We start from the raw sequence: 16,891 nt of genomic DNA, 5'->3' as shown, positions 1-16,891 counted from the left end.
CAACACAGTATCTTTATTCTTTTACATAGCTCGTCCGTATTTGGAACCTGTCAGACAGTTTAAAAACAAAGACTGAACCAGCAAACAGTAATTAAAAGTTCTAATGGTATTTACGAATAAAATTAAGAGCAATTCTACTGATGATCGTTGAACAATTTATTGATTTTTGAAAGAACAATCGCTCAAAAGAACAATTAACAATAATTTTTCTTGTAAAAAAGATGATGAATCGGCCGTTCAAGCAACCCGATAAAATGAATGAGCGAACAATTACATACATTTGATAATTTCCTCAAAGCCTGGACTTTGTAACCGGACTACGCCAAGACAGGATTCGTTGCACGAAGAAAAGGAAGCCTGGGACTAATTAAAAGACGAAAGAAATGAAATGCAGTCTTTTGCTTGTTCAGTTCGTCCCAATGCCCCCGCACCTGAATTCCTCTACTGTATTCAGCCGTGATAAATCATTTCCTTGGAAAGCAGGCCAGGCTACTTGGCTGGCTAAATATTCGGTTAGATTATGGGGTCTTATCGCTTTTCAGAAAGTTGTGGTGGTATCCGTCACATGGGAAAACTTTGATTCAATCGGGAGTGAACTAAACTTTTAAACAAACAAAATAGCAAAAGAATAAAAACAAAAACAAATTCTTTTTCCCACGTTGGGAATCGAACCCGGGCCGCGGCGGTGAGAGCGCCGAATCCTAACCACTAGACCACGTGGGATGTCGCATATTTGTCCACCGAGTTTTTAAACTAATGATAGGGAGCCCACATATGCATGCTTATTTGTGTGCTGCTATGACCGGTAATCTACCAACGAAAAATAAAAAGGTATATAAAACCTGGCTGTTGCCTCCATGAATCAGTTGTGAAGCCAAATGGGATGATAGATTTCATGTTGTGATGCATTTTGCGCCGCGATCGTGCGATGTATTTTTCGTTGAAATAAATTCACCATGCGACGCCGCTTCGATCGATCGTTACACAATGGCTATCGCGTTTCTTCATTGTCTCGGTGCTGTCAAAAAAAATGTTACAATTTTATTTTCAAACGTGACTACATTCAAAAGACAAGCTAAGGGACGGACCATTATATATTTTCTTGGAGGGGGGGGGGGGGGAGCGGGGTGAAAAATTTTCCTCTGCAAACTTTTTTTTCAGTTTATGCACCTCTGCAAACATTTTTTTCGAAATTCTTACTATTTTTTGTTATACATATCGTGTTTGCAACAATTTATTTTGTTTTCCAGGCCCTGCAAACAATGTTTTCAATATTTTTCACCCCCCCCCCCCCACTCCCAAAAAAGTAATGGTCCGTCCCATGACCGTCCCTAATATTTCACTTTTGGTGCCACCAGTTCAGCCCTCTCAACTTTTCAGCGCAAAAGAACATGAAAGAAACGAGGGGGTGGGGGTCGAGTAAAAGAGCGAAGGTAAAGTAAATTACTCACGAAAGTTGATATATAAAGGAAATAGAGGATATTTCACACGGAAGTAAATCATTATTAAGGAACTAGAGAATATTTTTGTCACTGTAGTAATTCGATATCAAGAAACTAGTAGATTTTTTTTATCACAGAAGTAAATAAATTTCAAGGAACTTGGGCCAGAAAATTTCATAACGGTAGTCAATTGATATCAAGGAAGTAGAGAATTTTCATCACGGTAGTTAATCGTTATCAAGGAAATAGAGAATATTTCACAACAGCAGTAAACGATATCAAGGAACTTACTGTCGAACTTTCATAACGGTAAATGCTAAATATTACATCGCGATAGGTGGGCTCCTGATATAGTTACATTTTTTATTAAAAGCAGAAAATGTTATGAAAATAACGGAGAGGCGGTATTTTTTCAGGGAAGAAAATGTCCAAGGGAAGCATATTAAACAATCTGCGCGCCATAGGCGACAGTAGTGTACCTAGAAATAAATCAATACCAAGATTACGTAACATTACTTTTCCAAATTTTAATCGCGACATATAACACCCTTTGATATATAACAACATGCCATACAAATAAAGCGAAAAAAGACGGACTTAATATTACAACAATAATTTGATAACAACTATGATATAACAAGAAAACATGGAAAATAAGATCATTGACTTGATCATTGGCGCGAAATCATGTTCTTGGTAACGCATTCTTCCGTCTCAGGCTTAGCTTGTAGCAGCGAGAATACACCCGTTCGTTTTCACACCAAGCAGCCGGCAGGTTTAGTGCCTTGGTAAGTGTCACAAACCAATCCTAACAAGTTCAACGTGGCCTTTTTCTGAATATCTTCGGTGTGCTGACCATTCAGCGTAATCCATGGAACGTAACTATGTCTAGGGACTAGCGCGTTGGTCTTCAAAGCCATTTGATGCTGGAGTGCATGTCCTTGTGGACCTTTCTGGCATTTGTCAATAGCGGCAAAATCAATTCCCTGCAGACCGGCGCAATATTTTGCTTCATGGAGCGGATCGCTCGAGGCAATGTACGTCTCAAAGCAGTGGATAAAAGGTAAGTATACGGACACATCCTGAAGGATCGAGATGGCGCATGTTTGAATGAGATTTCCGACGCATTCTGTGGCACCGTGCGGGCATGCGAAGCGCCATTCGTCTCCGTGGCGTGTTTCGTGTGCATTTCCATACGGTACCAGCGTTACATTCATGATCTCGCTAACCTTTTGGAACGTGGGATAGAGCTGGGACTTGATGAAATCTCTGCATCCTCCACATAGGCTCTCATAGTAGAGTGCCATGCCAACTTTAGGTGCTGCGACAGTAAACACAGGTAGAGCGACCAACAAGACGGCGAGCGAACCGAGCTGGACAAATCCCATTTTCAGCGGCGACAGAGATCACTGGTGTGACCTTTTGAGAATTTTCAAGCTTTATACTCTTGCACCCGCGCTGCTAGCGCGAGATGGAGACCGCGCGACTATCTCATGACAAAACAGAATAGGTGTAAAATATCTCCAGATAACACATCCTTTAACAAGTTACTCTCTACCACCTGTCCTTCCGTTATGGCTTTCGTAAAGCAATGAACAACATGTAGCTATTTACTTACCGCCCAGAGTATTAAAAAAGCTATTTGCTTTAATTTTTGGTTGCACAGAAGAATAACATCAATCAGCAGAAACAGTAGATGATGAAGAATCTATATGTCGATCAACAATTTCATTTCTCTCTACATTATCAATACACCACCAAGCAGGCCGTTGACAAGAATAAAGAAACTCATCTACAAGACAATATTGTCTTGATCTAAAACCAAATTCTCAGAACTAACTTTAAGCTTAAAGGGGCTGTGTCATGAATTTTTGCCAAATTTAGGCATGGGAAAATGACTATAAAGTTTAGTGAAATATAAAAATACAGTTGAATCCCGATAACTCGAACCCTCAGTAACTCGAACTCCCGCTAACTCAAACCTTTTTCGATTCCCCTCCAGGTCATTTTCTTACTAATTTTACCCACGATAACTCGATCACCCGATGATTCGAACCTTTTTCGATTTCCCTTGAAGGTTCCAGTTATCGGGATTCGACTGTAACCACTTAAATCAGTGAAGGATTATTTCGATAACACAGCAAATACAAAAGAAGGTATAGGGATGGCCAAAAGTGAAGAAGATTGAAACGGATTGCGCAGGGATTGCGATATGAGTTTTTGAAATATTTTTGGGCCGAACAGTTTTCAAAGGATGTCTCGTTGCTGAGATAATCTAATTGGCGCGTGTCGCGAGTCGCGGGTAAAATGTCGCGGGTCGCGGGTAAACTGTCGCGGGTAGACAAAATTGTCGCGGGTAAAATGTCGCGGGTACAAAAAATTGTCGCGGGTCCGAAAAATGGTATATTTTTTGTTTTATAGTTTTTCTTAAGTTCAATACCTCATTAAAGATAATAGAATAACAATAACAAGTACTTCAATGTAAATTAAACTTTACTTTAGTTTTCCAGTTTTCCATGGGTACGTTCTTTTCTTTTCTTTTTTTTCAAAAATAGTTGAACGTTATAAAAGATAAATTGACGTTAACTATAGCACCAACAACAATATCTCAAAAGTTAGCCAATCATGTATAACATGTAATAGATTTTAAAATGTATCTGCTTTCTGAAATGGAATAAACCCTTGCAAAAAGTTACATATACGTCGCTAGTGGGAACCGGTATCATCAAACCTGTTTTCTCGAATTCACCAGCGAATTTAGTTGATTCGATTGAAGCCATTTTTTCTCGGTGCTATACCAATACGTGATGCTTTTAAAAAGTAACATTTATTTTACCAAACATGGATACTTGTGCTTATGGATTTCAGATGTTGCTCTTCATCACGATATTGAGCTAAACCCGGGCCCGACCGAAAAGCCTAAGTGTTCGTCTTGCGAGAAGACTGTCAGGAAGAATCAGGCGGCCATATTGTGTAATGGCTGCAAAAGAAGCTATCACGGCAAGTGTGTAGGGCTACGAAGGGACGACACTAAAAATCTTCACAGCTTTCAAGCAGACTGGAAATGTTTGACTTGTTCTCTACCACAGCTTAGCGATTCATTCTTCGATTTGTCTAACTCAAGCGAACTTTCAGATCACGGGCATTTAAACGATGCAAATAGCGATCTCTTCGACACTTTGCACGGATATGCAAATAAGAACTTCATTATCGGAAGTTTCAACATAAACGCTCTCGCTGGAAAATTCTGTGAACTTCAGGACTGGATCGAAACGTTCGACATTTTGTGTCTGCAAGAAACGAAGATAGATGCATCATTTCCAGATTCCCAGTTTGCGGTCAAAGGATATGAATGTTATCGCAAAGATCGCAAGAAAGGCGGTGGAGGTATTTTATTGTATGTTCGTAAATCCATTCCTTCATGCCAAGTGAGAATCAGAAGCAAAGCAGTGGAGGCAATACTCGTCGACATTCAACTTGGACAGCGACTTATGTCTTTACTTAATGTTTACAAACCACCGTCAGTAAACAACCAGACGTTTACGAGCGACATGTGCGAAATTTTAGACGCAGCGATTTCAAACCGAGCTAATGTGTTATGTTTGGGCGATCTAAACTGCGATATTCTAAAACCACAAGACAGTGGGAAACAAGGTCGAACCTTCTTAGATATCTGCGACATTTACGGCTTGGACAATCTCATAAAGGAGCCAACAAGAATTTCAGCTTCTAGAGAGTCTTGCTTGGACATAATAGCAACAAACTCTCCGAAATTTGCATTAAAATCAGGAACAATGGAGACAGGCCTAAGTGATCACAAACTGGTCTATACTATTCTCAACAAGAAATTATCCAAACCAGAGACCACTTTTACGAAAGGCAGGTGTTTTAAAAGCTTCGACGCGAATGCTTTCAATAAGGACCTTGCATGTGTGCCGTTTAATGTAGCGTATGTGTTCGAAGACATCAATGACATCTGCTGGGCCTGGCAAAAGATGTATACTGATGTGCTTGACAAACATGCACCCATCAGAATAAGAAAGCGTAAGGCGGCTTCCGGCCAATCCAAATTTATTACACCGGAGATAAGAAAGGCCATTCGAAAGCGAAACAGTCTAAAAAGAAAATTTAACAAAACAAGGAAAACAGATGACTGGGAAGCATACCGAGTGTTAAGAAATCGCGTGGTCTCCATGAGGCGAAAGTCTGTTATTAAACACTTTGATCATCTGTGCTGCTCACGTGCTGGAAATTACAGGGCTTTTTGGCGGTCACTACGTCCTCTTTTACACACAAAGAAACGTGCGCAAAGCGATTTGATCATTCTAAAGGAAAACAACAGAACGATTATCGATCAAGCTCAAGTAGCAGAGATTTTCAACGACTATTTTACAAATATCACCGATAAGTTAATAATCGATTCATACACTCCATTCCAACATCAGTCACATGCCTCTCGCTTACCTAAGAACAGTACAGCCAGTAAGAACTTTGCTTTTCGTTTTACAAATCACCACGAAGTAAAGCAAATACTCAACAACATCAAGACAAACAAAGCCCAGGGATACGATTTGATTCCGCCACGAGCAGTCAAGGCAGCGGCACCATCAGTGTCTGAACCGCTAAGCGATCTTATAAATACTATTATTGCAAAGGCAGAAGTCCCCGAAGGGTGGAAGAATGGTCAGATTACACCTTTACACAAAAAGGACAGCGTGTTGGACAAAGCAAACTTTAGACCTGTCACCGTGCTGCCCGCATTCGACAAAGTGTTTGAACGCATTATCCATACACAGATGAGTACGTATTTTGATACCATTTTCCACGACTATACGTTCGCGTATCGGAAATTTCATGGCTGCTCTGCGGCGCTATTAACACTTACCGAAGAGTGGAAAGAAAAACTTGATCAAAGCCACTTTATTGGTGCTGCTACACTGGACCTTAGCAAGGCATTTGACTGTATCCCTCACGATCTTCTGTTGGAAAAGCTTAGATTTTATGGACTGGATGAAAGATCGTGGTCCCTTCTTCAGAGCTATCTCTCACATCGCTACCAACGAGTCAAACTGGGAAACAGTTTTTCATCGTGGAATGTCGTTCGTAGTGGTGTACCCCAGGGGTCAATATTAGGACCGCTTCTTTTTAATATTTTTATGAACGATATGGCCTATGCTATAAACGAGAGCAGCTTACTAAGCTTTGCAGACGACACCAATCTACATGCCTCAAACGAATGTCCCCGCGCAGTTGAAAACATGATTAATCAAGATCTGTTCAATGCCAGCTCTTGGTTCAAACAAAACGGTATGATCGCCAACCCGACAAAATATAACGCCATGGTGTTAGGAAACGCTAGTCAGTGTGACATCAAGATCGAATGTGAGGGTAAAGAAATTCCAGTATCCAAGGAGATAAAATTACTGGGCATAACTTTAGACGATAAACTAAAATTTGATTCACACATTGCGGACATTTGTCGCAAGGTGGGGAGCCAAATAAACGCTCTAAGCAGGTTAAAGAACATTCTACCTTGTAATACGAAGGAATCCTTGTATAGAGCTTTTATTTTACCTTATTTTTCTTATTGTAGTCAAGTTTGGTATCACTGTGGAAGAAGAAACATAGAAAAACTGGAAAGAACAAATGCGAGGGCCTTGAGATTTGTGTACAGCGACAAGACCTCGTCGTACAAAGCGCTCTTGCGGCGTATCGGATCAAAATCAACCTTAGAAAATCGTCGCACTCAAGATATGTTATTGACTGTGAACAATATTATTCAAGGCAGGGCACCATCCAGCTTCAAAAATCTTATAACTGAAAAGAGAACAGCGTACAATCTTCGCGGTAATTTTAATCTTTCCATACCTAAAGTGAACACTACCAGATATGGTCTTAAGTCGTGGCGTTATGCTGCAGCAAAGCACTGGAACATGCTACCTCGTGATATTCGTTCCATGGCAGGCTCAAAGGACTTTTTGAAAAAGATTAGACAAACTGATTTCAATGTTTAATAATTATATTTTATCGCTTTTAGATAGGATTTTTATATTTATATATATATATTTTTTAGGAATCTTAATTTAGCTAGATGGTGTTGTTGTTTGTTTGTTTGTTTGTTTCTTTCCTTTTTTTTTTTTTTTTTTTTTTTTTTTTTAACCATTTTAAAATAGTCTGATGTAATACTTTATACCCTTTGTTTTGATGTAAATACTTTTGTAAATACTAAACTTTTAATCGTGGAGCACCTGTAAACTAGCTAACAGCTAAGTGTGTACTTCTTTTCCACGTTAAATAAAGTATGTATGTATGTATGTATGTAACACAGGGTATTTATTCCATACTTTTTTTGTCTATTAGAGGTTGTCGGTAGCATGTATGTATATGTGTCTTTGCAGCTTTGTTTTTTCGACGCGCTGCGTACAGCCGTGTCAAAGGTAAGCTTAATAAACTAGAAAAATCGCGTAAACGAGGTTAGAATGGTTGAATTTTCGTTATATTTGTAATTAACAATCAAAAAAGAGTTATAAAAGTGGCGATGGGAAACCAAATTACGATACATACACAATGTCAACAAGTTATTTTTATTGTATTATTATTTTATTATCTTGAACATTGGTGTAGTATATGCTGTTCAAAAACTAGAAAGCAATTTAAAGTAAAGTTCAATTTTTTGTCCACCTACTTTCAAGCACTTGTTATCGCTATTCTTTTATCTTTAATGAGGTATTGAACTTAAGAAAAACTGTAAAACAAAAAAATATAACTTTTTTCACAGGTAGCCCAAGCTCCTAAAGGAGCCGTCAACATATAGACCACATACGACATTGCGTAATAACGTTATTATAAGGGTTTGTATGGGAATATAACGATCGTAAAAAAATAATTCAAAATAGAGGAAAAATATCCAATAAAATTCACTTAACTATCCTCTTCTGTCTATATCTTGTGTTTCTATGCCGTTTGGAGGCGATTTGAAGCCATTTCAGTGGGTTTTAGGTTCGCTGGTTTCCTATCATTTAAGGGTTTGTATGGGAATATAACGATCGTAAAAAATAATTCAAAATAAAGGGAAAAATATCCGATAAAATCGACTTACCTATCCTCTTCTATGCAAATCTTGTGTTTCTATGCCGTTTGGGGGCGTTTTGAAGCGATTCCAGTGGGTTTTAGATTCGCTGGTTTCCACTCTATATATAATTCCTCAAGGTAGGGCACTCGAGTGCCGAAGGCCAGCAGATCGACTGAAGGAATTCAGCCATAAATTCGCCCCAAAGGCTCCGATTGCCCCACATTTTCGCCCAGAGCACCGCCGATAGTTGCTTTAACCATTTCTGTGCTTCATCTGATAAATACGCCCGCCAAGGAGCAAATTTAGCTTGCAAATGTCACAAGGCTTTTCCATCGAGAGCCGTTGAAACATGCGTTGACTGTGTGATCCGTGCACGAAGGGTTTGAAAATAGCTTAGCGACCCGGCCTTTTGGTTCAAATTACCTGCGGACCCCACAGGAGAAGGGATAATGTAATGTTATTACCGTGCGGTGAACATTATCCCTTCTACCGTGGGGTCCGCAGGTAATTTGAACCAAAAGGGCGGGTCGCTAAGCTATTTTCAAACCCTTCGTGCACGGATCACACAGTCAACGCATGTTTCAACGGCTCTCGATGGAAAAGCCTTGTGACATTTGCAAGCTAAATTTGCTCCTTGGCGGGCGTATTTATCAGATAAAGCACAGAAATGGTTAAAGCAACTATCGGCGGTGCTCTGGGCGAAAATGTGGGGCAATCGGAGCCTTTGGGGCGAATTTATGGCTGAATTCCTTCAGTCGATCTGCTGGCCTTCGGCACTCGAGTGCCCTACCTTGAGGAATTATATATAGAGAGGAAACCAGCGAACCTAAAACCCACTGGAATCGCTTCAAAACGCCCCCAAACGGCATAGAAACACAAGATTGACATAGAAGAGGATAGGTAAGTCGATTTTGTCGGATATTTTCCCTTTATTTTGAATTATTTTTTTACGATCGTTGTTCCCATACAAACCCTTAAATGATAGGAAACCAGCGAACCTAAAACCCACTGAAATGGCTTCAAATCGCCTCCAAACGGCATAGAAACACAAGATATAGACAGAAGAGGATAGTTAAGTGAATTTTATTGGATACTTTTCCTCTATTTTGAATTATTTTTTACGATCGTTATATTCTCATACAAACCCTTATAATAACGTTATTACGCAATGTCGTATGTGGTCTATATGTTGACGGCTCCTTTAGGAGCTTGGGCTACCTGTGCTTTTTTCGGACCCGCGACAATTTTTTGTACCCGCGACATTTTACCCGCGACAATTTTTTGTACCCGCGACATTTTACCCGCGACACGCGACACGCGCCAATTAGATTATCTCCTCGTTGCTTGTAACTTTCAATTTTAACGCCCGGGAGACAAATTTGGTTTCATCGGAGGCTATGATTTTGTCATTTAGATCCATAGAAGTAATTCCTTTGCAAACATTAAGATTCATAGCGAGTGTTTGGCAAAACTAAATTAAATAAACTTCACTCGGCCGTGATATAGTCCCTTTAACACGTGCACATTCAAGAGAGATGAAATTTCAAGAGGTGATAATTTGATTACTGAGTAGCACTTTAATTCCTGAATTACGTTCGGCACGTCTGAACTACAGTCGAATCCCGATAACTCGAACCTTCAAGGGAAATCGAAAAAGGTTCGAGATATCGGGAGTTCGAGTTATCGAGGGTAAAATTAGTAAGAAAATGACCTGGAAGGGAGTCGAAACTGAAGGTTTGAGTTAGCGGGAGTTCGAGTTGGTTCGAGTTATCGGGATTCAACGACCTTCAACTGTATTACCGTGATAAATCATTTCCATTTTTCACGTACTATTTCAAAAATGAGTGCGAGTGTTTCATTAGGTTTCCAAACGCGAGAAAACTTTTGAAACCACGAGGCCGCAGGCCGAGTGGTTTTATTGTTTTCGAGCATTTCGAAACCTGGTGAAACCCTAAGCACGAGTTTTTGAAATTACTTTTCCAACAAAGAAAATTAGATAATTTTTCTATGTAATTAGCAGTGCCTATTCGGACAGGTTTGTTTTCGTTTGTTATATTTTTACAATGGAACTCGATCATGTCACATACTTGCTAGATTATCCAATTGTTGGCTATGTCAAGGCTAGGCACCCACTTGTTAGATTTTCGCAACTTTCTGTAATAATTATTGATTGTATATCTCCCACTTCGTTGTTTGTTTGATCAAAACGAACGCTCTGCTTAGTACTTTGCTTCGCCGTGGCAAATAGATTTAGACAAGGAGAGTTTTGCGCAGAAAGGGCCCGCTTCCAAAGTGTAGCCTCTGCAAAAACAAAAGGGCGGCTTCATTTTTTGGAACGGCATAGAGTGGTGGACGTTGGAAGTGCTACCGTTGGAACCACGTGGCTTCTTCAAAGAAAGTAAACCTAAAAAAGAGATAGCATCGAACGAGAAAGCAGTCAATTCTCAGTAAGCCCTTTTTGTGGACTTGAAGAACTGTTCGATTCACTAACAAATAAGAAATGTGTGTAAGCCGTTCGTAATGAAATGTTTGATCTGCATCAGTTCCGTGAGACAAGTGCGCCCGGTGATTTTTAGCAAGCCTTACCAAACTTCAAAGGCGCCGTCGTCCTGCCTCGGAGCAGGACAAATTTTTGTCAAGCGTCAAAACTGACAGATTTTTCAATTAACACGCCTTAATCTAAAAGAAAACGTCAAATAAGTATATTTGATCTCGCTTTTCAAGGCAGATTTCCGCCAAAATATTTTATTTTTTCTCGACAGTTGAGCTGTGAACATGGAGGACGGCAAAGATTATAATGACCATCGACTTCATACAACAACTATAATATATATATGGCTCGCAAATCGTCTTTTCATTACACCTCCGGGGTCCTCCGGTATGCAAGTACTCCTGGCTTGGCACAATTTTCAAACCGCCCGAGTACAAGTACCGCTGCTGATCAAAATGAAAGCGCGGCGAGTCAAGACTATTGAATTGTACTAAAAGCGAAGAAAAAGGCTCTTATCAGTAGGCCTAGACAGATTGTGCTCGCAAAATCATGAAAAGTTGCTCTTTTTAAAGCCAAAAAGTTGCTAAAATGTTGCCCAAAAACAAGTTGCTACTTAAACTTCAAAAGTTGCTACTTTAATATATCAATATTTCATACAAATATTATTAAATATCATCAATCATTGTTCCTTTTGGATAATCGGAACTTAAGAAAGTTCAATATATTAATCTGGAGTGTATATCTTGGGCACATGTATATTATAAAAGGTTTGCACAGTTGCAGAACAAAACTTAATATATTAAATGCTCTTGCATCTTTTTGAGCAATGTCAACGTCGACGCTGGGCAACCAGGCCAAGAAGGCCTGGGTGACCAGGCAGTGGTAGTGAACCAAAAATAACTGGGGACGAGGTGGGCTTATGATGTCCTCTCAACACCTCCTCAACACCCGTTCCCTGCTAGTATGCAAAGTATTAATGTTTTTACAGAAATAGATGTTTCCTTTTCAAAATTTCAACCACATGTTAATTTTCGTGATTCTTATTAGGTATATCAATACAAAGTTGCTCAAAAGTTGCTCAGAAAGCCAAAAGTTGCATTAATTGCTCAAGGTTGCTAAATTTGGAAAGAGTTGCTCCAAACGCCAAAAGTTGCTCAAAAGTTGCCGAGCACAATCTGTCTGGGCCTACTTATCAGCCGGAAAGTAAGACTCTTTTTAGCGAACGGAAAGTTATCGAAGGTGTACAGTTTTAACATGATTGACACTTTGTGGTTATCAAATAATTTGGTGTTTTCAAGTGCGTCCATGATTGCCAAATTCAAAATTTGGTAGAAACAAAATTTGTCGAGATTTTTGGTAGAGCCAAACAAATTTTGTCAGTCCAGTGCGTCCGGGCGCTTGCCCACCGTGGGAAAATGAATGTAAGATAAAAAGACTCCTGGCACGTATAACAATGACGAGAAAATGCGAAGGCGTTTTTTAATTTTACAAATAACCAGAGGACATTTCGGGTGTGAAAAAATTGTCGTAACTTTTTGGGGGTTCATTTTTCGTAAAGGCTCCGTGATCCAGGCAGGGGTCTCATTTTTATATCAATTTCATTTACAAACGTAACTTCATGCAAAAGAAAAGCTATTTGGTGCTTTGGAGAATTTCAGCCAGTTTAGACTGGTTAGGCCTCTTAACTTTTTAACGCAAAAGAACGCCAAAGCCGAAAGAGCGAGCGAAGCACAAGGGGGTGGGTGTGGGGGTCGACCGAAGTGAGCAAAAGGAGAAATAGATAACGATCGAAGAAAACTACGAGAAAATAGAGGGCTGTGAACAGTTTTAAAGTTTAGAGGCGCCGAACACTGAATTGCATATCCTGCCAGCGTTACACTACAACAGTAAACTTAGTCACGGCAGTTAATTGATATCAAGGAAATAGAGAATATTACACACGGAAATAAATCAATATTAAGGAAGTATAGCTTTTTTATCACGGCAGTAAGTTGATAATCAAGGAACTAGGTATTTTACAACGGCAGTAAAACGATATCAAGGAAGGCAAGGAAATGTCGAATATTTCATATGGTGTACGTATATGATAGAAATGTCACGGTAGGTGGGGGCCCGAATATAGTAACTTTTTAGCAAAAATTGCCACAATGGTACAAAACAAAACAAACAGTGCGCCATAGTTGTAAAGTTTTAGTTTTATCTGCGGCGCAGGCTACATAATCTATAGTGTACCGAGAAATAAAAAAAAAATATCACGATTACGTAACTTTACTTTTCCAAATTTTAATCGCGACTTCTGCCATCCTTTAAAATTACAACATATCATACACACAAAAAATAGACGGACCTAAAATTACAACAATAGTGACAACAACTATGATATAACATGAAAACGGGGGAAAATAAGATCAGTGACTTGCTTATCGTAGCGGAATCGTGTTCTTTTGTAACGCATTTTTCTGTCACGCATGCCTGTAGCAGCGAGAATACACCGGTTCGTTTTCATGACAAGCAGCAGGTTTAGTGCCTTGGTAAGTGTCGCATACCAATCCTAACAAGTTAAATGTGGCGTCTTCTTGTATTTCTTCGGTGTGTTTTCCATTCAGCGTAATCCATGGAACGTAATTATGATGAGGAACCAGCGCGTCGGTCATCAGAGCCATTTGATGCTCGAGTGCATTTCCTTGTGGACCTTTCTGGCACTTGTCAATTGCGGCAAAATCAATTCCTTGTTGACTGGCGCAATGTTCTGCTACAGAGAGCGGATTGCTCGAGGCAATGTATGTCTCAAGGCAGTGGATAAAAGGAAAGTATACGGACACATTCTGAAGGATCGAGATGGCGCATGTTTCAATGAGATTTCCAACACATTCTGCGGGACCGTGCTGGCATGTGAAGCGCCATTCGTCTCCGTTGTGGGATTCTATTGCATTTCCATACGGTACCAGAGTCACATTCATGATCTCGCCAACCTTCTGGAATGTCGGATAGAACTGGGACTTGATGAAATCCCTGCATCCTCCGCACAGGCTCTCATAGTAGAGTGCTATGCCAACTTTTGGCGCTGCTGTCGGTGCAGCGACAGTAAACACAGGAAGAGCGACCAACAGGACGGCGAACAAACGAAGCTGATACATTTTTCAGCGGCGACAGAGATCACTGATATTATACCTTGAGAGAATGTTCAACCTTTATACTGTTGCAAGCAAGCTGTCTGAGCGCGAGAGCGCGTGACTATCTCATGACATTCACGCGGTCATATTACGTCACCGTACATGCCTAAAATGGCTGACATTTCTTCCGTACAAGAACTTTGTTTCCGGGGGAAGCAGTACAAATCTACATGTAATGGCCCCGAGGTAATGTCGGCGGAACAGGTAATCTTGCGTTGGTAAACAAAGTTAGTTTCTCTAAATTTAAACTCACTTTGCTACTTATTAAACTAAGTGTTTTAACATGAAACCTTTGAAATGAACATTTGTTTAATTCGGGAAAGTATTTATCCCGGGGTATTTATCCGCCGGCCCGGGGGGCTACTTGAAAAGGATTGATACGGGGAGGCTCCGCCCCTCGGTCCAACCCCTTACCCTTTTAAATACCATTTTGACAGAAAAGGCACCCCTTTCGTATACCTTTTATTGAAAAAAGGTACCCTTTTACATACCTACATGACATGACATATACCTAAAACAGAAAGTCTTATTCTCATTTTTATGTAGCGTTTACTAAATTAAAATGATACAGCCACAAAGTGCGTCTGTTCGAAATATTTTTAAAAAGGCCCCTTTAAATATCTAAAGGAAAGATTTCCCTACCCTTTCACATACCTAAACTTGTAAAATTCCTACCCTTTTATATACCTAAAGCGTGAAAAAGGTACCCCTTTTGGGCGGAGCCTCCCCGTATAGGTCATTATAGGGAGTGCACCCCCCGGTCCGCCGATCGATGTATGAGGGGAGGAGGGGGGGGGGTGGTTGGCGTCTGTCGTACGGCTTGTAATTTTGGGCAGGGGGCTGTAGGCATAAACATGTTTGTCCCTCTCACCCAAAGAAAAAATCCTCGCGCTTTCCTCAGCCTTGTTCCCAATCATATGCTGTGTCTTCTAGAACTATGACGATCATGATTGTTTAGTTTGAGTTTTTTAAGTACATATTTGAAAATAACTACATGTATCCTGTCCGGAATTATTAAGGAGCCCGGATTAAGGAGAAGTAAGTTTTCCAGATGGTGTGGAAGAGGAAAAAGGGTTATCAGATGCGTCGGGGTCTACCCAAAATTCTGTCTACCTTGTTTTATGTAGAGCGAAGATATCAGCTGTTATGAAGCAAAACGGGAAATCTGCGCATCATGCACGTATCTACATGTGTACGAAGGTTGTTTGCGAATACCCTCTTAGACCGAGGAGCCCACCACTACCATGTCTACGTCTATAAGGGTCCACAGTTACCCTCCCCCCCTTCTCCACCCTAACCCCCTTTGGCGACATGTAAAAAGAAAACATGTGACAGTCAAACGCCTGACTGGTGACTGGCTGTCACGGGTGACTGGTGACTTGTGACGGGCTGTCACGGGGCTGGCTTCAAGCCGTCATGTGTTTCCCATCAGTTTTTTGCAAACAACACTGAGCACCCGGGGGGGGGGGGGGACTTTAATATGAGAGTGACGGGGATGCTCGTCGTCTCGCTTAGGGGTATAAATTTCGGACTTTGGGTCTCGCTTAGGGTGTTCTGGGGAAAATGCAAGAAAATGACATTATTTTTAGCCGTCAGGGTCTCTTTTAGGGTTACACACGAAGAAATATACCAATATAAGTTTCTTTCTCAGAATTTTGGTTTCTTTTAGGGGTCTAAAATAGCTTGAGCCACGCCCAGATTGGTTTCTTTTAGGGGTTCTTTTCAAAATTTCCGACGAGCATCCCCGTCCCTTTAATATGGGAGTCCCCCCCCCGGGACTGAGCACTTCTGTGTATGGAAATTTCTAACGACTACTCAGAGTTTTCTTGTTAAAGAAATTTTTCTATACTGCTCGTTTCCTGAGCGAACGCTGTAATTATTCAGCAAATATTTCGCTGTGACTCAAAATCCACAATAATCCGAACTCGACGGGGACTCTTAATTGTCTCCAAAATTATAAACGGCTTATAAACATTGGGAAATATTTTGTTTTGTTTTAACCATAAAAAACCCTATACCATCTGTGAGATCATGTATCAGACAAGTGTTCAATTGTGAAGTCTGGAATAAGCATTTTAATTTTGAGTCAGGTTTGAAGGAGTAATGTCAGTAATGTATGAAACGTTCACGTATTTTAGTAAGGTTTAACGGAGCACAGGCAGACCACCCTATGTGTTCGTGGTTAATTATTGTTGTTGACATGAGACGAACAAAAGAAATTTTGAAATCTATAAGGGCTACTGAAATAAAGCTTTAGAAATAAAATATCTAAACTACATTTCGCTCTAAATATCTCAATTAAGTTTAATGAAATGTTTATCGACTCATGTGTTGTATTTTTTTCGCCTGCGCGGGCCGTTTTAAGCGCTCTTTTAACTGATTTAGACAACACATGATAAACATTTCATTAAACTTTATTGAGATATTTAGAGCGAAATGTAGTTTAGATATTTTATTTCTAAAGCTTTATTTCAGTTCTTTTTTCCCTCTCGCTTTCGTAAAAAGAAAAAAGAACGCCTGATCGCAGGTTACCAAGCATTTAGTCTCCTTCACAGCCGCTATTTGGGATGTATTGCACCCCAAATAGCGGCTGCGAAAGAGAGCGCGGGTGCCCCGTGTCACGAGACAAATAAATCAATTCGGGGAGGGAGGCTTTTTTTTTACTAGATTCCTTAGTTTTCGTTTTTAGTAACAAGTAAATTGCTAAGACATG

At 40.2% G+C, this 16,891-nt stretch overlaps 1 protein-coding gene, 1 non-coding gene and 1 pseudogene across 2 annotated transcripts; all 3 read right to left on the bottom strand.

Annotated features, from left to right (window-relative positions):
• Positions 1 to 651: 651 nt before the first annotated feature.
• Trnae-cuc (transfer RNA glutamic acid (anticodon CUC)) lies at positions 652 to 723 on the bottom strand. Its single transcript has one exon. It is a non-coding gene; the product is annotated as a tRNA-Glu (tRNA).
• Positions 724 to 2,098: 1,375 nt separating this feature from the next.
• LOC144649458 (gamma-interferon-inducible lysosomal thiol reductase-like) lies at positions 2,099 to 2,959 on the bottom strand. The gene has a single exon (XM_078508947.1). The coding sequence runs from the start codon at positions 2,828 to 2,830 to the stop codon at positions 2,198 to 2,200; it is 633 nt and encodes a 210-aa protein (XP_078365073.1). The 5' UTR covers positions 2,831 to 2,959; the 3' UTR covers positions 2,099 to 2,197.
• Positions 2,960 to 13,272: 10,313 nt separating this feature from the next.
• LOC144649455 (gamma-interferon-inducible lysosomal thiol reductase pseudogene) lies at positions 13,273 to 14,195 on the bottom strand (annotated as a pseudogene).
• Positions 14,196 to 16,891: the final 2,696 nt, after the last annotated feature.

The sequence above is a fragment of the Oculina patagonica genome, chromosome 4 (assembly GCF_052425735.1).
Source record: "Oculina patagonica isolate OP01 chromosome 4, crgOcupat, whole genome shotgun sequence".
In the NCBI taxonomy this organism is placed as follows: domain Eukaryota; kingdom Metazoa; phylum Cnidaria; class Anthozoa; order Scleractinia; family Oculinidae; genus Oculina; species Oculina patagonica.
This window is presented reverse-complemented; position numbering and strand designations above follow the sequence as displayed.